Source organism: Haplochromis burtoni, unplaced genomic scaffold, assembly GCF_018398535.1.
Source record: "Haplochromis burtoni strain Fernald_Lab_line unplaced genomic scaffold, NCSU_Asbu1 Contig_96, whole genome shotgun sequence".
Classification (NCBI taxonomy): Eukaryota; Metazoa; Chordata; class Actinopteri; order Cichliformes; family Cichlidae; genus Haplochromis; species Haplochromis burtoni.
This window is the reverse complement of record NW_024582457.1, coordinates 1,171,785-1,190,920: the sequence shown is the minus strand read 5'-3', so window position 1 is coordinate 1,190,920 and position 19,136 is coordinate 1,171,785. Positions and strand designations below refer to the sequence as shown.

Sequence of the window (19,136 nt, the reverse complement as noted above, 5' to 3'; positions counted from 1 at the left end):
AAGTAACTTCTGCTCGTGTTGCGCAGCTCATTAAACTTTGTTGAAGTTTTGTATTTGTGGATACCAACTTCTCTCATTAAAGAAACCCTGGCTCTGCTTGAACGGATGGTGTTTGCTCCCAATCAATCTCTTAACAGCATTAATTGATTCAATCTTGTGCTTAATTAATCCTGGTCAAATAGTTTTGCTGCTCATTAGAGAATACTAACTAATGAAGCACAGTTGGCTCTGTGCTGATGTCTGGCGGTTGCATTGTGGGGCAGCTTTCTACGCAAAGACTGTAAATAAAGATAGGGCCTTTATTCCAGTGTGGCTGTTACCTGCGGAGCAGTTTAGAAATGGGACCAGGAGCGTGCTCGTCATCTTGTCAATATGCATAAATTTATGCATCGTGAATTTGTCCTTCACTGTGTGACTAACAATGAGTTCCGTTTTACATTCTGAGGCAACCAGGCGGAAAACATTCAGCACAAATCACCTGAACTGTGACTCGTACGATCGTGTGCTGGCACGCAGTACACTGAAAAGTTTTTTGGCCGCGCCAGCACATTCACTCACCGCTTGCCCAGCTCAGATTTCAGGTTCAGTGGCACACTGGAGGAGATCCAAAGTGCATCACAGAGGTAAAAGTGTCAGAATGGGACTTACACCGAGTGATGTAAGCATTAAAAAAAAAAAACAGCCACTGTGTTGAAAACACAGGCACAGAGGACTGGCAAAATTGAAATCGGGTATGGTTTTTGATTTTTATAGACCAATTCAAGGACAGTTTTGATCACATCTTGTACATTTGAAGATACAGCATGTCTCGCTATCCAGATCTGAAGAAGTGCATTAGGACAAATGAGTTAAAAGAATAGGAAAACTGCACTGAAACACAGTCAGATTTTAGTCAAGAACATCACCCCAATCTGTCTCCTAATTAGAATAAACAGCCTGAACACTTACAGTGGGGCAAAAAAGTATTTAGTCAGCCACCGATTGTCATCATTTTAAGTGGGGGAACTTGCACAGAGGTCAGTAATTTGCACCAGAGGTACACTTCAACTGTGAGAGACAGAATGTGGAAAACAAAAAATCCATGAATTCACATGGTAGGATTTGTAAAGAATTTATTCGTAAATCAGGGTGGAAAATAAGTATTTGGTCACCTCAAACAAGGAAAATCTCTGGCTCTCACAGACCTGTAACGTCTTCTGTAAGAAGCTTTTCTGTCCCCCACTCGTTACCTGTATGAATGGCACCTGTTTGAACTCATCATCTGTATAAAAGACACCTGTCCACAGCCTCAAACAGTCAGACTCCAAACTCCGCCATGGCCAAGACCAAAGAGCTTTCGAAGGACACCAGGAAAAGTATTGTAGACCTGCACCAGACTGGGAAGAGTGAATCTACAATAGGCAAGCAGCTTGGTGTGAAAAAATCAACTGTGGGAGCAATCATCAGAAAATGGAAGACATACAAGACCACTGATAATCTCCCTCGATCTGGGGCTCCACGCAAGATCTCATCCCGTGGGGTCAAAATGATCATGAGAACGGTGAGCAAAGATCCCAGAACCACACGGGGGGACCTGGTGAATGACCTGCAGAGAGCTGGGACCAAAGTAACAAAGGTCACCATCAGTAACACACTACAACGGCAGGGAATCAAATCCCGCAGTGCCAGACGTGTTCCGCTGCTGAAGCCAGTGCATGTCCAGGCCCGTCTGAAGTTTGCCAGAGAGCACATGGATGATACAGCAGAGGATTGGGAGAATGTCATGTGGTCAGATGAAACCAAAGTAGAACTTTTTGGTATAAACTCAACTCGTCGTGTTTGGAGGAAGAAGAATACTGAGTTGCATCCCAAGAACACCATACCTACTGTGAAGCATGGGGGTGGAAACATCATGCTATGGGGCTGTTTTTCTGCCAAGGGGACAGGACGACTGATCCGTGTTAAGGACAGAATGAATGGGGCCATGTATCGTGAGATTTGGAGCCAAAACCTCCTTCCATCAGTGAGAACTTTGAAGATGAAACGAGGCTGGGTCTTCCAACATGACAATGATCCAAAACACACCGCCCGGGCAACAAAGGAGTGGCTCCGTAAGAAGCATTTGAAAGTCCTGGAGTGGCCTAGCCAGTCTCCAGACCTCAACCCCATAGAAAATCTGTGGCGGGAGTTGAAAGTCCGTGTTGCTCGGCGACAGCCCCAAAACATCACTGCTCTCGAGAAGATCTGCATGGAGGAATGGGCCAAAATACCAGCTACTGTGTGTGCAAACCTGGTAAAGACCTATAGTAAACGTTTGACCTCTGTTATTGCCAACAAAGGTTATGTTACAAAGTATTGAGTTGTATTTTTGTTATTGACCAAATACTTATTTTCCACCCTGATTTACGAATAAATTCTTTACAAATCCTACCATGTGATTCATGGATTTTTTTTTCACATTCTGTCTCTCACAGTTGAAGTGTACCTCTGGTGCAAATTACTGACCTCTGTCATCATTTTAGGTGGGGGAACTTGCACAATCGGTGGCTGACTAAATACTTTTTTGCCCCACTGTACTTGATATGAATTCGACATGACTGAATGGTGCCCTTATAAATATGTAAAATGATATGTGATGTGGATTCAGCCCAGCAAGCGTTCTGTCCAATGTGTAACCAGTCTTACAGTTTTATATCTCTTTCTGAGAAGGCACAGAGACATACACGAATGCAGACAACGCACTGCTTTCTCCCTCCCTGGATTTCTCTGTTACACCAACAACAACAACAAAACAGAAGGACGAGGTCTTTTCAGCAGCTCCCTTATTTCCCAAGAGGTCGCAAGAGTGGATGGATCCACACGTTTGATCTGGCAGAGATTTTACACCGGATGACCTTCCTGACGCAACGCTCCCATTTATCCAAGCTTGGGACAGGTATTAGAAGTCCACTAGCTTGTGACCCTCCTCCTGAGGCTGGGTTTGTCAATTGAACTGAGAATCTTTCCCATGTAAGACAAATGCATTAACCGCTACGTCACTGACAACAAGGAAAAATGCAACAACAAAAAAACAAAAAACTTTTTACTGTTTTATTCTAGCTTTTTATTGTGTTTGTAGTGTTTGAGTTCCAATTAGCAGAAATGTCAACAGCTTCTTACTGCATCTGTTTTTAATGATCACTTTCCTGATTAAAATGCATAGTTAATAACAGAGGGAAGAAGCTTCCTAATTTAGATTACTGCTCTTTCCTGAACTGCCCCTTTGATCTGTGATTGACAGCCTAATTAATTAGCTGCTTAAACTTCAGGGATTGGTGTGTGTTCAGAGTTAAGGGTGCCACAACATGTCTGAATACTGGTGTTGAGTTTCTCCCTCAAATAAGTAAATTACTGTAAATGGCAGTGGGAAACCAATAAATCACTTTTCATTTTTTTCAAGATTTGGTTATTGTACTTAGTTAAACCACCTCACTCTAATAAATACTTGAAAAAAATATAAACCAAATGGGAATTATTTCTCGTAAACAAACATGTGTTGACATTAATTGTGTGACAGTGAATTGCCTGAATCCACCTCAAGCTGACTGGCTCCTGGGATTTGTCTAACATGTCATTTAGCTGATGTTTCAGCTAAAGACTGCCATTAGTTCATATACTTGCTCATTACTGAGACTGAACTGTTGAAGTGTAAAAAAATAAGAATAAAAATTTGTACACAATAACAGAAACAATAGTCTTACCTGACTTCACATGAGTGAACGCTGAGTTCTTTGTGGAGAAGTCCACTCGTTAGGTTGTAGACCAGCACAGACCCGTTGCTCGTGCCTAAGCAGAACAAACGGAAACAGAGAGCAGGGAGTAAGACATACGAGCCAGGCTGATGCAGAGAGGAAGAAAGGTCACAAGCCAGAGTTACATATCATAGCAGCATCTAGCCTCCAGCAGTATCAGAGACACGATGTGTCAGTGTGACACCCCTGTGTGTTCCCTGTCACTGCAGTAGGTGTGGAAAAAGGCAACACATCAAACCCTGTGTCATTCAGCTCACAGCCTGAGAACATCACAGTTTCATCTGCTGCTGAAAACGGCACAACAGCTCGATCCGTCCCTAAACTTTACCTGATTAAATACCGCAAGTGACAGTCGACACTCCCACAAACTCAAACTTTTTTTGAAAACATTTGTTCATACTCATATTGCACTTTTAAATGTGATTTTCTGAGGTTTGCTTATGCAGCTAAAAAAAACAACAAAAAAAAAAACATTTTTTTGAGCAAATACAAGAAATGTTTTTTTGCCCTGACATAAATTCATACACACACACAAAAAAAAAATCAAACTAAGACAACTGAGTCGTCACTTTGAATAATTTGCATCTTCTAAGGATGTGAACAAGTTTAAGTTCTAAAGCCTCTATATCCCACCTTAGCTTAATTTACAAAGTGGAATGGCATCATGCCTATTGTACATATGCAAAAACCCCAATTTCATTTTCCTATATATGCAATAATATCCTTTATTTGCACTCTTTGCTTTAAACCATAGACTATGAAAAACTACCAAGTAGTTTGAAAACAATCAGGAATGACAAACTATTATAAAAAATAAATAAATAAATAAAACTCTGCGGTGCATCTAATATCTAATGAAGACTCAAGTTTAATGATGCCTGGAAAGCATTTAACTGGGTCTGGGGCATTCCTTCTGCAGGTGCAGAAACACAGTTTTTGCAATTATACTGACTGTGACCACAGTGACTATGATCACATGCTGACAAAACATCTGGAATCTGTGATAGGCACTGTGGCATGGGTGTTTGTGTATCCTCTTCCTTCTCCTGGTGCTGCTAATAGATGGCATGTAGTGTGGGCACAAAGATGCTTCAGCAGGATTTGAACAGGGAAGGACTGAGTGGAGATGACATTCCTGCAGCGTGATTCCTCACAGCCAGTGTTTGTTTACTTTATGCAAGATTAGTCAGGCTCTGTACCTCGCAAATTATCACCTTATAGCTTCAGAGATTGTTAATCTATTAAAAACACATGTAAAAATGTCAAGTTGTTGTTTTATGTGGATCTGGAATACACTTCTTGGCTCAGCATAATGACTCCAATGCTTTAGCTGCTTGGCAAGGCCACTGGAAGAACAAAACTGAAAGAAGTCGCTGCTTCAAGAAATATATTAGTGAGCATGCCTGCTGAAAGGCCAGCCAAGCAAGCTGTCTTTCCTAGTCCCAGTGTTTATGCACAGTTAACCAACAACTGGCTGTAGTCTCATATTAACCACACAGACATGAGAGTGTATACGTCTCCTCTAGCACTTGCTCAATAAGACCACACTATTGTTTATTTCATGTAGAATACAAATACGATGTTTTCTGACCAGCTATTTCTATAGTGCTAGTGGTAGTGTCGGCCTTGCAGTTTCTATCGAGACTAAAATAATAAGAATATCTCAGAGTTTGTATGTCTTGGGTTGTCAGTTCTATTTATTTGTCCTGTAATAAAATAAACTGATAAACCATAAATTAACCTTTATCAAAAAGACAGCGGGAGTTAACTATTACAAAAATGAATCATTAATTTTAATCAAAAGTTCATCCTTTAAACATTCGGTTTTGGCTTGGGCATGAATAGTACTTGGCGATACAGCCTCGCTAGCGTTTACTGAGGATTTCAACACAGCAACAAGTTCAAAGCTCAGATCAGCCAAATGCATTAAAAGTCATTGGAAAACATTTTAGCATTCAGCAACATAGCACACAGTCCTGAACAAATGGTCATTCAGATGTTATCACAGTGAAGAGTTGGGATCATGGGGACGATGCAAAAACATTCAGCCAGGTACAAGCTAAAAAATATTTTAGTTTTGTGTCATCATACTGGCATTTTATGTCATTTTTATGTAATATACTATAGTATTCTTTTTTATTGCTGGTATAGAATGTGTAGCAAAATATTTCATTAATAGCGTATTTAGACAGATTCTTGCACCTTCCCATTTAACCTCATGAATTCCTTGAGAGTACCAGAAATCATTTTATCCTAATCCAAAAATTAAGGTTTCAATACCAAGTGATGACAGATCTGAACTCCATCTGCAGATGAACCCAACAAATTATGAGAAGGGGGAAAGATAGAAAAAGAAAAGAGACATAAAGTGGAAGCTTTGAATGGATTCTTTTGTGGGCTACAATCCCGATTCCTCTCCGACAGGCCACTGGAGCTGATAATTAAAATCCATCAATCCGATAATTGCTTTGCTTTCTGAAGCACAGTAGCTGCCTTCATGTTTATTTTGTATATTTGTTATTGATAAATTTAGATTTTGCTTTATTGATACTTTATTTAAATCATCCATTTTCTCTGGTTCAAACCACACAGTGGAGTGTAGCTGTCAGGAAAGTTTGGATAAATAAATATTAGAAGGCTGGAAGGGATATCAGTCTGTCAGTGTTTGTACAAGCCACTGAATAAGAAGGGTGTGGGCCTTGTACCTATCAGTAATGGAGCTGTCAGATCCCCCAAGGCTTACAACTCTTTAAACAGGAGACCAGACAGCAGTGATTTTGGGAAGCTCCTTGGGTGCAGAGCTTCTGTAACCTTTCCTAAGAGAGGAGAACAAGAGCAAAAAAGACTGGCAGAGGGGAAAGTGAGAGACGGAAATGAAGAAAACAGAGTTGGGAATCCCTGCACTTTGTCTAACTGTGATGAAACTGTGGAAGGCAATTTCAAACCTCAGTGCTTTCACACCATCAGCAGTAGGTGCATCTCCTGCTTTAATTGCACCAATAGAAAGTGTAAAAAGTCTGTATCCTTAGCTGTTCCCCTGACTAGTGTCTCATAACTGAGAACTCTGTGTATCTCCTCTTTAACTTGTGCACACATTAGGGAGAAGCCGAATGCCGACTGGAACAGAGGCCAAGAAAATGATACTGCACTCATGCGTGAATCAATCTGGATTTACTGATCAGGTAAAATATAGCAACACCCCCTAGAATACCTGCCCCAGTGCCAACCGTGGCAGCAATACTGAGGAGGTGAGAAATGCTACTGTAACTTTGACTCATTGATCATTAATGATCAAGGAACTGACCTCACAGCCCGTTGTTCATTCAGTGGACTGGTTTCAGTTATTGTGCAAATGTACTGTTTATAAGGTTGGGGAAGCCTGCAGTCAGCTGAGACAGAAGAAGTCACTTGGATGAGTGACGAAACGTTTCTCCCACTGAAAACGCTGCGTCAAGATGAACAGAAACGACTGGTAAACAGAAACAACCTAGGGATTTACTTACCTGGATGGTTGAGCGCGCATCAAGACAACGTAACCTTGACTCGTTTTGCATTTGATGATAGCGTAAGTAGGTAAAGTAAGTTTAAAAAGTTTATTTATTAAGCACATTTCAAATTCACAAAGTACTTTACAACAGGAAACAGTAAACTATATTAGAAAACAGACACAAAAAGATGAAATAAAATAAAGCTGTAGATTGAAAAAAATCTTGACAGTGAGATCTTGACTCGAGACAGACTGTTTAGTGCTTTGTATTTGCATACAGGAATTGTATATATGACATTAGATATGTCATTACAGTAATCTGAGCGCAATGACACAGCGAGTAACAGGCTCCAACTCTCCAAATGCAATATTTAATATTATTGTAACTTGTACTTTGTGTGCGCATTCCCTCTAACTGTGCTAATAAAATAAAGTGGCTATAAATGACACGCATTAGCCTCAAGATACCATTTTAATTAAACATACTTCAGCTTCTGAATTATCTGGACGCTGCCTCCACCTTTCAGCGGAGATTGCGATTCTCCTTCTAAATCCGCGTTGTAATTAGCCAGACCTTCAAACTTATTATTCACAAGGCATTTCACTGGAAGTGGAACAAAAGACACATTTCAATAATGCAGCTAGAGACTGTTTAACTACTTGACCGTGCAAGATGACAACGGGGACTTGCCAAATGATGTGCAAAGAAAACCTAATCATCCTGTTCTAGCTTTAGATTCAAAATGCTACCGAGAGCCAGCTGTGCCAAGTCACCCCACACCATCTGCAGCAGGACGAGCAGCCACTTCAATCCCTTGTTAAATTGGGGAGGGAGGGTCAGTTTTTCTACTATTGCTACCTCTTCATTCATTTCACTCCTTAACAAAAACACACACACACACACACCTAAGACAATTTGCTATTAACAGTTTTAGGTTTTCCCCTTAGCTCTTTTAGAACTATTGCACTAATTAGGCGATAATGTGCAGTGAACTTAAGAAAGTTCTGTCTTCCATAACTGTGGACCTGACAGGTGTATAGCAAAAGTAAACAGACCAAGAAAATGGTTGTAAGACGTAGAGCTTGAAGGTATTATTATTCATCTGCCTGTCTGTAGGTATGAAGGAGGCAATGTATCTTTAAAGTATGATTAATTTATGTGTCCAATGTCAGGGGACAAAGTGTAGCCTATTTTTCAGCCTGACAGACTACTAAACTGAAGGTTTGCTGCAACAGGGAGCGAAAAGCAGCCTGCCTAGACTTAAAAATGGAATTTGGCACAGAACCACGAGTGTGTGTGCGCGCATGTCTACACACATGAAAAGCAATGGCAAAATGAGGGGAAAGAAACACAATCCTGCTCTTAATTTCCCCTTCAAATTTAGACTTTCATAATTTTATGTATCATTACTGTAGTGAGGGAAAACAAAATTGCTATGCCGATCTAAAACTAATAAATCCAAACTTTGACTGCTTCTCTCTCTCTCTCTCTTTTGCCTGGCAGCTGTCTTAGGAGAGTAATAACGGAGGATGATACTACAGATTAAGTCTATGCCTTGTGCCATCGTTTACAGAGACCGCACAGTAGAATTTGACGGCCCGCTGCTTACTCACCATCTGCCTCAAGGACATAAATTACAGCAATGATATGCATATTCACAAATCCTGACATGCACTTCATTTGAAAAAAATCTATTTTGAGTTGTTTTTTTCCAGCTCAAACTTGAGATTGTGTTGCCATTTGAAATAAAGACCTGTTTAACTTGCTTGGCTTCATATCAGCTCTGTTAATTTCCTGTTAGGGACAAAAAAAAAAATGATGACAATTTGAATAGCGTTCATTTTTGTGTGTGTGTTTAACTTTGAGGCAAAAACTCTTAAGGTGACAAACAGAATCAAATTTATGTTTATATATTTTTTGAGTCAACTGGGGGGAAAAACAAAACAAAACCCTAGAGCGTTAACAAAGAGTGTCGATGTGCATAAAATTAAAATGCGCAGCTGCAGCTTATAGCTGCATAATCATTTCATCTCGTCTCCCTCTAAAGCATTCTTCACTCACTGGATATTTACAAACAAACTTTGATAAAATCCAACCAGGCTTTTCCTCAAACAGATCTGTGGTAGTTACACACGACGGCAAGAACGGCATAGAAGAGTCAAATTTAATAAACATAAAAACAAAACGAACCCTTCTGTGCGGCGAGCCAAACAGTTGCTGATAAACATCCATTTGTGTCTTCCACTTGGCATTCTTTTAGAAATCAAACTGCTGGCAGTGCACCTCTATACATTTCACTGATCAATAAGATTAGAAAAGCACTATATAAATGCATTGCCTTAACTATCTATTTATCTGTTAGAGTTAGCCTCGTCTTAATTGGCTTTCCTACACAGCTAGAAACTATAATTTCTCCAGACACCACGTCTAAAGCTGAAATTGCACTGTTGCTATCGGTGGGACCTCATTTTATTTTATTGTATTTTGCAGCCAATCGTTTAATGGAGATTCTTAAGCTGTAGGGAACAACAAATAAAATCATCACTGTTTGATATTACTCATTTTATAAGTCCATTTCCCCCCTTTTTAGGCTACAAGCCACTCTTGAGCAAGAAAAACAATGCACAAATAAATAAATTTAAAAAAAAAAAAAAATTATAAAAAAAATAATATAATATATATAATATATATATATATATATATATATATATATATATATATATATATATATATATATACATATTAATATAATTATTCATAATATATATATGGATATATTATCTATGTAGTCAAGTGCCACTTGAGTCTCATAAATGATAGTTACTAATCTTTTAATAATAATAATAATAATGGATTGGCATTTATATAGCGCTTTTCAGGGGCCCCAAAGCGCTTTACAATTCCACTATTCATTCACTCTCACATTCACACACTGGTGGAGGCAGCTACAGTTGTAGCCACAGCTGCCCTGGGGCAGACTGACAGAAGCGAGGCTGCCATATCGCGCCATCGGCCCCTCTGGCCAACACCAGTAGGCGTAGGTGAAGTGTCTTGCCCAAGGACACAACGACCGACTGTCCGAGCCGGGCTCGAACTGGCAACCTTCCGGTTACAAGACGAACTGCCAACTCTTGAGCCACGATCGCACAAATTTTGTGCTAGTTTGTGCTAATCTTCAGGTCACTTTTGATCAGGACATGTCCTTCAATGAGCATATTAAGCAAATATGTAAGACTGAGAGTGATGCCGTAAACCTAGTTCATTCATGAATTCTAGGCTAATCAATTACAATTAGACTATTGTAATTCATTATTATCGTCAGGTTGTTCTAAAAGTTCCATAAAAAGCCTCCAGTTAATACAGGGACAAGAGAGAAGGATCATATTTCTCTCAGATATTTTTTCCTGTTAAATCCAGAATTTAACTTTAAATCCTTCTCATGAACTATCAGGTCTCATCATATCTTAAAAACCTCATTGTCCTTTCTTAACCAAGCACTTCGCTCTCAGACAGCAGACTTACTCGTGATTCCTTGGACAGTAGAATAAAAGTAGAATTGCCTCAGCCTGATAGCTGAGGCAGAGGCTTCAGCTATCAGGTCCCTCCCCTGTGGAGCCATCTCACAGTTTGGATTTGGGAGACAGACACTCTCTCTCTATGTAAGAACAGACTTAAAACTTTCCTTTTTGATAAAGATTATAGTTCAGATTGGAACAGGTGACACTGAAATATCCCCTTAATCACGCTGCAGTTGGCTCAGGCTGCTGTGGGACAGCTGTGATATGCTACACTGTGACACACTGAGCACTTCTCCATTCACCTCTTTTCCCTTTCCAGGTGTTTAGAATGGAATGAAAATATTATTATCCCACATTGGGGATTCACGATTTTCTGTTGTTGTTGTTTATTTACCACTGCAAGATGTCATTACTTTTTCATCTTCTTTCTCTCTCAGTCTGTGTTTTGCCTGTCTCCCTATGCTTTGTTTTTTTTTTTTCCCCTGCCCCCCCGCCCCAACCAGTCACGACAGATGGCTGCCCCTCTCTGAGCCTGGTTCTGTTCAGAGAGGTTTCTCCAGCCCACCTTCACGCGGTCTTTGCACATAGGGGGTCATTTGAATGGCTGGGTTTTCTCCAGAATGCTGTAGGGTCTTTACCTTACTGTGTAAATCACTTTGCAGTGACTGTTATTGTGATTTGGTGCTATATCAATAAACCTGAACTGAAATGTATTTTCTTTATTAACTCAGAGTTAGAAAAATACAAGCAGTGGAAGCATTTGGCACACTTGCTACACTTGTGAGGCTGAGCCTCTGTGTGAATAAGGTGATAACAATTCCAATCTCATAAATACAGGGAACTTTCCCACATTGGTTACAGCAATGCTGTTTCTCTAGAGTGTGGATAGACTGATCCAGCTGTTATTCACTGAAAACATCTTCACACTCATCATGAGGTCTGTCCGGATATTTTCAGCTGTGGTTCTGTGAAGCAAAAAGAGATGGACAATTAAAAAAAAAGCCAGTCATAACAGTGTAGTAAGATTAGCAAATCACACAGGAAGAGGTCTCCTGACGCACAGAAAAACTGGGCATGGTAGAAGTGAAACATTAAGTCAATTATCTTTTGATAACCTTTTGAAATTTTCTATAAAACTAAAAGAATGTCTGTGCCCGTACCTGACAGTAGCAGCAGCTACATCCAAAACGAACTGAATAAGGGGCTTTCTGTCTTAAAAGACAGAAAAAAAAAATGGCACAGTCGGATTGTGGAATTTATTGCTCAGGGCAGTTCTCAGGGGTTCTGAAATCACAATATTAGATAATATATATATATATATATATATATATATAATATATTACTACTCATTCTGGACGCCTTATAAATATAGGCAGGTACACACTGGTCTCTAGTCTGTAGTATAAAGCGGTATATAACAACTATCACTTAAGATTCTGTGAATAATAATAATAATAGTGAATAAGAGCTTTTTCTTTAAGTATTAGCTGCTTTAAGGAAATATGAGTTATCTGTGGGATGCAATCAGAAAAATAAGATCACTTTTAGTGTTACAACTGCTGTTGATCCCTTTTGTAATGACATTACAATAAAATGTCTTTATAGCTAGGGCTGGGTATCGTCACTGATTTCTAGAATCGATTCAATTCCGATTCACAAGGTCCCGAATCGATTCGATCCACGATTCGATTTAATTCGATTCGATTCGAATCTGGGAAATTTTGACAGTCAGAAATATTATAATTCAGATCAGTACATTTACATATTTTTGTATCTATAAAAAGGAAGCTGACACACGCAAGACTTTATCAAAGGTGTGAGCATCACAGCAGAGCCTTTGTGTCAAAGTAGCTGAAGATAAAACACAGAAAAACATGAAGGTGATTTTCCTGGCCTGGATTTTATAAAAATATTCTGCAGTACATCAAAAACGAAAGAAAACCATTAATCAACATCATGAACATTACCTCTGAAGTTACAGCGGTTTTATTAGAGACACGGCTAAGCGTTTTGCATTTTGCATAATTTTAAAAAGTTTAAATTTGTTCAATATTGAACGGCAGAAATTAGGTTTACTTTTCGGAAGTAAGTAAAAGGGGAAAAAAAAAGTCAGAGGAATTCATGACGATGTTTATGTGAAGCGTAGTTTGGATCTTCTTTTGCTGCTGGTTCGGTCAATATTGTTTGGAGAGAGATAAAACTAACAGCCATATGATCAGCGCAAAAAGGGCGTAAACACACAGCGCGGACCCGCGGATCAGAATCAGCGAGCTGTCGGCTTTCAGCCCCGACCGTCAGCTGAGAAAGGCGACATCTCACTGATTCTGATCCGCGGGTCCGCGCTGTGTGTTTACGTCTTTGTGCAGAATCCGTGTACCTGCTCTCATTTACTGTCTTAGCTGTTTGGTGGTTGTTGAAATTTTGTGATCTTTCACCTGAGATTCTGGCATTTCGGGCAAAATAAATTAATATTAAAAAATCGATTCAGGATTTTAATGAATCTATTTTACGTTATCCAAGCCAGAATCGATTTTAATCGATAAATCGATTATAAAAACCCACCCCTATTTATAGCTACTAAATGCCAACAGAAGAAGCAGAGATGGAAATTTTACACACAGTAAATATTCGTTAAAGAACTTACATCCGTGAATTATATCTGGTGTTTTTGTTGGTGTTAGTCTTCTATCAGGCATTCCTCCATCTTTAAATCCCCCCTGGCATAAACAAACAGAAATAATAAAGACGGTAAAATGCTAAAACACTGCAGCAACAACAGCAATTGCATTAAAAATCATCACCCAAACATGTCAATGAAAATTCATCTGACCTTTATAATTGGAAAAAAAAAAAAACCTAATAATGAAAAGATTTTTGTAAGTAGCAATAAGAAAGCTAATCCAGGTAAATAGTAAACAGAGAAACAATACATAGGCCTTCTATCTATTTTCTTTTTAAATAACTGCCGCTTGGAAAGGAACCACATTTAGAAAAGAATACATAAAAAATAAAACTATTTATGCCACTTTTATGCACTTCTACGGTAAAGCCCTCCACGCTATAGAACATCAATTACAAATTAAATGAACTAAAGAAAGCTTGTTTTCTTCTTACCATTCCAGTGTCGATGATGTTTAATTATCGTCTGCAGTCAACATGCATCTTCACACTGAGAGACGGGAGGTTTGAAAAACGCAGCACTGGTTTCCAAGGTAACCAAAGGTGAATCCGGTTTGAGTTACAGAAGCGTTTTTAAAAAAATGAACAAATGCAAAAGATAACCCGGCCAGCTACAAAGGAAGAATATGTCCCCGAACAATAGAACCAAAGTCCTTTTTCGCTCCTCAGTGGGCCGCGAACTCGGTCTCAAATACCAAAGTGCTCGTCAACATTAACTTACCCAGCTTGACAATTACTCACAATACAGTCAATGTTTAAATGTTTTGCCACCATTAATTTACAAATGCTTTGACATTTGTCACTTGGTTGTGTATCAAGGACTTGTCAATAACAGTAGGTAATGATGATAAAACAGTAGCAGTACTGTGTTGAAATCTTTTGTGGACTTGTAGGACTGCCAATGTGAACTCAAAAGAAAGCAAATCGAACGTATACAGTTCAACAAAAACACGACATTTAGACTAGAATTAGCTGCATTTACAGTTTCTGCAGAATTTACCAACGTCCAGTAAAATTTACTGTTACGTGGTTGTTAATGATTAAATAATGATATAACAAATCAATAGCGTTTTTTTTTTTGTTTTTTCCCCCCCAGAAAAACAGAAACCTCATATGCCAGTGGTAGTGACTCATAAAGTTTTGCAGAATTGCGTGACTGTGAGTAACTGGTTTCCTATTACCTACCTACAGCCAGAAGGGGTTGATAGTGGTTGATATTTTTGGTGGTAAGAGGTGGACACATTCGGATGGCAAATGGTGGCAGTGGCAGACCAGACAGCAAACCGGTTAGCAGGAACTTCAGCTGGACTTCTTGCTGGTGGGAAGATGTAGGAAGAGTCTCACCGGCTATCAAGGTCTGACCTGGAGATGGGAAAAAAAAAAGAAAGATAAAATAAAAAGACAAGACATCATGTGTTAAGTTGGACATAATGTGAAAAACTACCTCTTATTTGCTCCTTAAATAATGAAATAACAACAGGTTAGGAAAATCTAACCTAAATCAAGACTTTTCTTTCATTATTCATTCTGTAAATCAATCACTGTATAACGCATAGACAGCAACAGTGGGTGCTACCATCTGTATGAATATGTTCAACGAAGAAACAAACACAAGCAAAATAAACAAAAAGTCAAAAAAATATAAACCAAATATAAACAGAAGCTTCTTGAGAGCAGCAACATCAACAAGTGAACTGCAATAACAAGATGCTACATTATGTGAAACAAATAGAGTTTGAATACTGTGCAGGAAGTAAATCATCCCAAATCAAGACTGTAGACACCTCGTACTTGTAAGAAGCTTAATAGCAGTCTTTTGAATACAAATTTCAACTTGGCCTTACTGATCTAAAACAAAGCACATGTTTGTCTGAAGTGGAAACGTTGTACACAATGCAACTACAGCTGGAGGCAATAGAAAAGAACTAATATTGGTTATTTCAATGAGCTGTGGACTTAGTTATCAGGCTGAGCAGCTGTAATTATCACAAGAATTTAGTGGTATGTTAAAGCACTAAAGGCAAAGAGTAGCTAGTGCCCTCATCAATTTTAATCAACAATCAATTTTAAATATCAAGAAAACATTTTGTTGGGATGTGGGTGGGCCCTCCGTAATGCGAGTGTCACGACTGGCAGCCAGCACTGGAGTAATGACGTAAAGGTCTCTGAGGTAGCTGAGGAAGCATTCCAATAGTAAGACACCTTACTCATGTTATCAGAGAACGGGTTTACGAGATAAGTAACAGCAAGTTTCTTCAATACTTTAAAATCACAGACTGAGACATAGATGTGAAGGCGATTCGCTTAAAATAATTTCATTACTGCACATCAGACTGCGCATTTTAATGCACTGTGAACGAATAACTCATCTTTATCTGTGTATCTGCTGGAGAGCTTTAGTATTCCCCGAGGAACAAACCTTAAATTGTCATTAGCACTTGTTAAATAATTCATTTGGTTTTCTTGATTTCTTTACACTGGACATGTTTTGTCTTTCAGCTTGGAGTTAGATTCTAATCTTATGTTATTATAACTACAAATAAAACAAAACAAAAAAACCCCAAACAAACAACACTGTGCCTACCATAGATTGCAACAAAGGAAAAATGGTTTTCTAGTTACCAGCTCTTTCCACATCTCAGTGTAATAACAAGCATGTTTTTGTTTCACAGACTATAAGTAACCTGCATGACAGTGATATTTCCTCATAACAAGAGCTTTAGTCAGCAACTGTCAAACAGAGCTACTGCTCCAGGCAGTAGATGGCTTCAGTCTGTGTGTGTGTGTGTATACATATCTGTATAGATATAGACAGTGTTGGGAAGGTTACTTTTAAAATGTATTCCATTACAGAATGCAGAATACATGCCCCAAAATGTATTCTGTAACGTATTCCGTTACGTTACTCAATGATAGTAACTCACTTAATACAAATGACAAACCTAACACAAAAAAAATCATCCTATTACAATTTTACATTTACATTCATCTTTTGACAGGCAGCCTTAAATCATCAGGGAGGATAAAGAGAGAGGGTGGAGAGGAAAAAAAGAATTAAATGAAGGAGAGACATCATAAGCAGAAAAGATGAGACAAAAAAAAAGGGGGAAAAAGGGAAAGAGAGGAAGGGCCATGCATCTATGGGACTCTTTGTGCAGAGCTGCTCAACAGGGGAATAAGGCTGGCTTGTGAAGTGCACAGAGGAGAAACCAGCAGTCACACATTAAAGCAGAAACTGAAGGGGTGCCTTGAGGCCCACTCAACTCGCAGAGGTACAATAAAAGATACACTAAGACCTGCAGCATCCACACACAATAATCTAATTCCCTTCATGTTTTTGAGTTTTCACATTTTCTCTCAAAAAAATTAAAACCATCCTTCTATGATGAGAATGAGAATGCTTCAGCTGCACCAAGATGTGACATGTGTGACGTTTTGCCTTCCACACAGCAAACTATATTGTCTGAGATGCGCATTGTAGTGGAGTGTTGATGGTGGTGGTGTGTTTAGGCATACCAATCATGCTGTTAAGAGACAGATCCTGAATCTTTTTCTGGTTTGGACCCAGTGGAGCTCCACAAAATGACACAGGGGAGTAGAGCGGCGACAAACCCGAGCTGTCGTGGAGAAAGAGAAAGAATCATTCACCACATGAACTTCAGAGTGACATAAATGAATAAACACATGCGATATTTCATAAACTGCATACTAATTATATGCATTGCGTCTTAACCTTCCTTAGTTAACTCTGCTTTCCCTTTCAAAACCACCTCACTGAGAATATAATTTATGTCATTATATCAAACGTAAGCTAAAAAACTTTTTAGGAAACATCAGACTGTCAATTTAGAGCACCGCAAAAGAAAACTTCTGCAACTCATTAGCTGTGAAACAGAAAACTCACCTGTCAAGCAAATGAATTCAAACAAGACTATAATAAGAAAATTCCTCACATACTGACGGAAAGCAAAAACTTTTCATCCCTTTTTCATTTAATGCTGTAGATTTCTCTTGTTTGCCCACATTAAATTGGCTTGTTCACAGGCAGGCAGAATTCACTCTGTCTCACGTAGGAACCTGACTTAAGAGAGAAATACAAAACTGTTCTCGACAGCAGCGAGGGAACGCTCCATCAAACGAAAAGACACGTCAACGACAACCAAACCCCTCTGCACAGCCCACCTGCGCCAGTCACGATGAAGACTACATTTAGGTCAGAGGATTATTATTTAAAGTCAGCTTGAGTCACCTTACAAAGTAGTCAAACTTTTAACCATTACGTCTAGCTTTCAACTGTGAAATTGTAATGTAACTTTGCAGAATTATTTGGCTTTCTGCATACGTGTGTGTGTACCTAGGATTGGCAGCTTTGCCAGTGTGGGCTCTGAGCTCCCACAGCATGGCTCTGCCATCGCTGACCATGAGCGCAGCCTTGTTTTCGTTGACGGGGCAAATCACCATGCGATATGGTCGGACGGTCTTTGTGACTCGGATGGCGTCACACTGAGAGCGCAGGTCGTACACAAGCTCCTGAACACTCTGTTCTGGGTCTGGGAAACCGAAGGAATAAAGGAAAAATACGACAAAGAATTAGGAAGAGAAAAAATGTACAGCGAGGTCGACATGCAGGAAGAATAGTGGCAGATAAAAACCACATGATGGAAATTGTGGATTGAGAAGGACAAATGAGAGGAAAAAAATACAAAATGTCAAAGTCTACAGAGTAGATGTTCATAATACTGACAACGGAGGGGGGAAAAAGGAAGAAGAATAGGAGTATATACGATTGAAAGAACAATTTTGAGCACATTAAAAGAAAAATAGAGAGCATAGAGAGCTTTACATAGATTTAAGGCAGTAAAAAGAGTAGGTGAGAGATACAAGAGGAAATTTCAGGGAAAAAAAGGAAAATGGGTATAGAGGGATGTGTGTGGAGGAGATAGCAAGGAGAGTAAGTGAGGAAGAGAGAGAGATTCAGCGAGACAATTGCCTCCCATTGGCCTATCACGCTAAGCCAAAGATAAATGAGACAGTAAGGGGCTAAATGCCCACTGGAGCATAGGGAAAAAGGCTACAGGATCCAATTGCAGTGCAGTTGGCTGAATAGATGATGACTGGGGGATGGAGCACTGAAGTGAGGAGCAGCTTAGGCGCTGAAGTGAGGAGTGAGTAAAGCACAACGGCTATGTGCAGATTGTGAGTGGATACACCATTGTGAAAAGGTTTCATACCCGCTGCTTCCTCAGTGGCAACCGTGGAGCGACAAACTCGTAGTGTGATACAACCATTCTCATGGAGACAGTAGAGGGCGTCTCTCTGAGCACAGGGAATCACCTAAACACAGAGGGAGTGAAAAAAAGGGGATCATGTGTGATTGTGACTTTGCCAAATGTCTATTTGAGACTTAATGTTGAACAGGTGGTGTTTACATTTGCTCTAAGCACTGCATGAATTTGCCAATGTATTTGCTCCACAGCACGAGACCCCCTAATACACTCATCAAAACCTACATGTGTAAATTTGTTTGGCACAAACAGAGGAAAACAGAGCAGGGGCTAAGCTTAATTAGCTTGTCAGATCTCATGCTAGTCTGAAAAGGAGGGATTTTTGCCAAAGGCTCCTGAGTCATACTGATGACATGATTGGGAAAAATATTATTGTGCAGACTTAAGATGTTATGG

At 39.4% G+C, this 19,136-nt stretch overlaps 1 protein-coding gene across 1 annotated transcript in view; it reads right to left on the bottom strand.

The window, feature by feature from the left end:
• Positions 1-19,136, bottom strand: part of wdr11 (WD repeat domain 11) — a 62,185-nt gene that overhangs the window by 31,228 nt on the left and 11,821 nt on the right. Inside the window, exons 7-11 of the mRNA XM_005927114.3 lie at positions 18,687-18,789; positions 17,810-18,005; positions 16,972-17,072; positions 14,641-14,817; positions 3,720-3,804 (exon numbers count right to left, since the gene is read on the bottom strand). Of these exons, the coding sequence (XP_005927176.1) occupies positions 3,720-3,804; positions 14,641-14,817; positions 16,972-17,072; positions 17,810-18,005; positions 18,687-18,789 (662 nt within the window). The remainder of the gene's footprint in view (positions 1-3,719; positions 3,805-14,640; positions 14,818-16,971; positions 17,073-17,809; positions 18,006-18,686; positions 18,790-19,136) is intronic.